General features: G+C 41.9%; 1 protein-coding gene across 2 annotated transcripts in view; it reads left to right on the top strand.

The window, feature by feature from the left end:
* LOC143286084 (phosphoenolpyruvate carboxykinase, cytosolic [GTP]-like) overlaps positions 1 to 5000 on the top strand; it is a 29470-nt gene that overhangs the window by 4693 nt on the left and 19777 nt on the right. Inside the window, exon 1 of one of the 2 annotated variants that reach the window (XM_076593660.1) lies at positions 333 to 477. The exons of the other annotated variant lie outside the window; for it this stretch is intronic. Coding sequence (XP_076449775.1) covers positions 452 to 477 — 26 coding nt within the window. The 5' untranslated portion in view covers positions 333 to 451. Of the gene's footprint in view, positions 1 to 332; positions 478 to 5000 lie in introns of those variants that run through there. 2 annotated transcript variants of the gene reach the window in all.

Here is a 5000-nt window from a genome sequence, read left to right as displayed (position 1 = left end):
ACAAAAAACGGTTCCTCGGAAGTATGGATTTTGGGTGTCCAACCAGATCAGCTGAGAGGTGACCTTTGACATATCAAATGACGCGGCCTACTTTACGTCACTTGTGACGGTGGAAAGTTTCCCAGGTTGCCAAACAAACTGAGCTGCAGCGAAATTCTGAACCGAGATGAAAGCCGTTTGCGAACAGTTGAGTTATGCATCTTTGTACTTGCGCTTACAATTGCAGACAAAACTGATAACGGCATTAATCTGCAGTGGATGGAAGTCGAGCATTTCAGAATTATTGTCACTGGTCGAGACCGGTTGGTGACCTCAATGCGAAACTCGCCATATCAATGCGCTGGCCGTGATCACGTGATGTCTCAATTTAGCAACCAGCGCGAGATAGGTCGATGTCGTCCGCGTGGCACTGGCCACTTTCGTTCTACTTGCACCGCTCGACACATCCACCATGGTTGGGCTGGCGAAATTGATCAGGTAAGATAATATTAACAAACACGTTGTGTCCCGTATCATTTTTACTTGGTTGTTCTTCTTCAGCTAGGTCCCATTCACAGATGGGGGGGAATTTCTTGCAAATAGATCTGCAGGGTCGGAGGGACTTGCACGGTGTGGTGGTTCCCATGCCGGTAACATAACTTAGTGACGTTTCTTGAATGCCACCGAGATCGAGGGCACTGATCTACCCATCTCGCTTCTTTCTTAAAAATCTGACGTACGTAGCTTTTACACCATCGACCAACGTTAGTTTAAATAAACGCGGATTGAAGTCTCATTGTCAAAAAAGGGGCTGTTTGGTAGAATTTTTCTAGCTTAATGATGAAAAAGGGAAGAAAAAAAGCTGTGTTGCATTTTCTTGTTTGTAACGCGCGATTACATCAGCTTCGATTCAAAAGTACAGCTGTTGAAAAATATATTACCTTGCTTAATCGTGCACGACTACTTTTATTCGTGTACGAACTTGTAAGGATGTTGCGCCTGGTTGAGTTTTTTTGCACCAATAGAACTAGAAGTCTTTGTGTGTGGATCGAATGTTACGGTTGAAAGAATGCATTGAAAGACTGCCTGTGACAGTGACACTGCTCTGTATATAGGACAGCGGTTACGTCCACAGCCAAAGGTGCACAGTGTGTTCAGAGTGATGTTCAGACATGTTACTGTAAGACAGTGAAGGCAAACATTAGAAAAACAAATAGTTTCATTACACAGGTTTTATGGTCTTTGTGCCTTAAAAACAAATCCTGAGTGAAATATTTATTTCTTTACACATTTTAACCATCTTTGAGTTAACATTTTATGTTCATCTCAGTGTTCATGAGCTTGACTATTCACAGAAACAACATCGAAGCACAGAACCACAGTCTTCCTCTCATACACACACTCCTGTGTGCTCAGACACATACATACATGCTCTGAGGAACACACACAGAATTTGCACATGCACACACACACAAAGCACATCACACACACATACATGTACACATACATGCACATGCATGCATAGTCAAAATTATCTCGGTTTTACATACTGTATTCAGTTTCAGTAGCTCAAGGAGGCGTCACTGCGTTCAGACAAATCCATATACACTACACCACATCTGCCAAGCAGATGCCTGACCATCAGCGTAACCCAACGCGCTTTGTCATACTGTATACAGAACACAGCAGTGCACATGCATAAGTGACAAAAAACCCAAAAAACCCCACAGCCTGTCACATAGCTCTCAACAGTGGACTTTGAATTTGAACAAAACTGGGCTTTATCTGTGGCGCTATCTGTTGTCAGTCAAGGCCATTCTTGAGTTGTAAAGAAGTCCCCCCACTTTTTTCTTCTTTTTTTTTTTTTTGCCCTTGATTTAGTGCCCTTGGTCATTATTTTTCTGATGTCCTGATTCAGTGCATGACCATCACACCCACCCCTGTCTCCATCAGTCAAGGTGAAGAAGTCACCAATGTCAGCAGATGGAATAAACAGTTTATTTCTTCTCCAGAGCACTGTGTGATAACAGAAAGCGCCATCTCAGACTGATAGTATCAGTGTGCATGCTAGTTGTGAACAGTTTATTTTTTCTTCAGAGAAATGAGTGTCCCTATATTTCTACACGGCTATTAGAACTCTGTAATAACAGAAGGCACTACCTCATGACTGCCAGTTCCAGTGTAAGTGCCAGCTGTCAGGGCCGATCAGTCCATGTCTAACTTGTCTGTTGTGTGGTGATCGGTCACTGACTTCACAGTCTGCGTTATTCTGTTGATGTGAGGTTTTCTTTGTTGTCTTTGTGAGACTGATTACAGTTTAAATCCCTTTATATGATACACTGATTTCAGTTTTATACCCGTTAAGGGATACCCAATGTACAATGCTGTATAAAATGTATTGTGAATTTCTCAAACATACAATGATATCTTTGGTTTCATCGTATAATGCTACTGATGCCATTCTTTGTTTTGATATATATAATTATAATGGTATGATATTTATATATTTATAAGCATATTTTTATATTTATAAGCAAACGTTTGGCTTGCACTGAACCAAAGAAATTAGAAAGAGAGTGGGAGACGAAGAGAGGTGAAGATTTAATGATAACAATGATAATGTGCATTTATATAGCACTAACCCTGTGGATCTAGTTGCATTTAAAACTCCATCTAGTATGAATGTGACACAGAAGTTTTTTTTATTATTTTTTTTTTAAGTTAAAATACGGATTCACTGAAAATACATTTCATGAGTCATCTTAAACGGGGATGAAGGGGAGGAACTGTCATGAGTTGTACTGTAGACAGAGGCAAAGGTGTCAGGGAGACAAAGGTGCCAATTAACGAAGGTGTCGGGTGACGGAACAAAAGAAAGGATGGTAAGTGTGGAGCGAAGGGGGCAGTAAAGTAACAGTGTTATGACTTGTCTCACCCTCAGAGGGCTGTATCGGGTTCCCTGGATGGAGAGATATCTATATTCATGGAGGCAGATGCCTTACATTAGGTAAAACCTCACTCAGATGTTGGAAAATTTATAAGTATACGTGAGTGTGTGTGTGAGTGTGTGTGTGACTCTGTTTAACTAAAATAAAAATGCATTAATTTTTTGTTTTAAAGAAATTATTGGTTAAAAGGGAATGGCAACAGGAAAGCATAATTTAGAATCACACACACACAGACACACACAGACACACACACACACACACACACAGAGTATTAGATTATATTCATGCAAACACAGACACACACACTGACACAGACACATACACACACACACAAACACACACACACTCACACACACACCCACCCACACACACACACTCACTCACAAACACACACACACACACACAGGGTGGCACACATTCCACACTCGCTCACTTTTTCTCTATGCAGTCTCACACTGACAGGTACACATTCAAACACCGATTAATAGAAAGCTCTAGCCTCTAGGTATTCTGCTGTATCAGTTACAGTCGTGCATGTGATAAGTGTACCGTGTATGTTCCTGACAAGCATATGATCAGTAACTGCCATTGTTGAGAACCACATTCAGATGATCCTTATTTTAAATCTCACACCTTGAAAATTTTCTGTATCACATGCTTTGTGAGTGAATTAAATTGGAGCCCAGCATAACCTATTCCAGTTAGGAGGTTGAAGAGAAAAAACGTCAGCTGGATTGGACTCATTGCATGACTGTGTTAGTTGTCATCAAAATATGAATAATGCAAGAACATTTGTTTCACAGCAGCTGTTACACTGCTAACAGGTAGAGAGAGGGGCAGGGGAGGGGGGGGGGGGGGAGGGTGGAGACATTACATCATGAAGCTGTTCACACACAGACATAGTGATACACACACACACACACACACACACACACACACACAGAGTCTCACATGCACGCACACGCACACACACACACACACACAGAGGGGGGTGGGGGAATATACCTGTGCCTACGTGACTTTTCAGGTGTGTGAGGAGAGCCCGCATTGCTGAGTGCTTGACACCAGCAGAAGTGGTAGTTGTGTTAACATGATATGTCACAATTCACGTTGACTAGGTCAGGCAATGACAAGATGGGTTTCTGTTACACGTGTGCTCTCGGGAAGCTAAAGAAGAGCAAAAGCACTTGACATCAGTCAGTTTTTTTGTGGCTTGGTGTCAAATGGTGTATAAACTTATCTTAGGTAATGGTGTTCTGTCATGAAATAGCATGGAACAAGTTGAAGAGCTGTACTATGAAACAAAGCACTCCGTGAAAGACCCAGTGACTGGCAATTTTGATCACCTTGTGGGGCTGTTCAGTCTGCTAACTTTACCAGCCTTCAACACAAAAGCAAAATATCGAATGTTAGGTAAAGTTAATTGGTTTCATTAATGTGTGATCCATAAATGTTTATTGTTTTAAAATATTAATTCAATTTTATGGAGTGGCTTTGATATATTAGGTTGGTTAATGTGTGTGTGTGTGTGGTGGGGGGAGGGGGGGGGGGCATCACAGTGTGAGTGTGTGTGCATTTGTGTGTGTGTGTGTGTGACAGATAGAGAGATTTTTTTATAACAAAGTAACTAAATGAACAATAGCATTACTACTTTATCACCTTCCACACATTCAGTGCGATCGCTCAGTCTGCTTTCGAAGGCTGAGCCTAGCGCATTATTTTCTAGGCAAATTAATGATCAGCTCCATGGTGCTCAGAGAAGGAAAAGCAAACAGGGGGCCTGTTGAGTGGGTGATTCAACTCCTCAATTGAGTGACTCAATTCCTCAATCCTCTGAGGGAGGTTACTGGGTACCTACCTGTAGGGTGTACATGTAACCTGTCCAGTATGCTGACAAAGTAAGCCTGCCACCCCGCCCCCAGTCAGTGTGACCTGTTGTCCTGCCCTTGTAAGCTGTATTGGAGTGGGTCAGTGACCTATTATTTGTTATTACTCAAGATTTTAAGCCCCAATTTCCACACACACACACACACACACACACACACACATACAGTGACACCCCTACCCCTTTTT

Source organism: Babylonia areolata, chromosome 9 (genome assembly GCF_041734735.1).
Source record: "Babylonia areolata isolate BAREFJ2019XMU chromosome 9, ASM4173473v1, whole genome shotgun sequence".
Classification (NCBI taxonomy): domain Eukaryota; kingdom Metazoa; phylum Mollusca; class Gastropoda; order Neogastropoda; family Buccinidae; genus Babylonia; species Babylonia areolata.
This window is presented reverse-complemented; position numbering and strand designations above follow the sequence as displayed.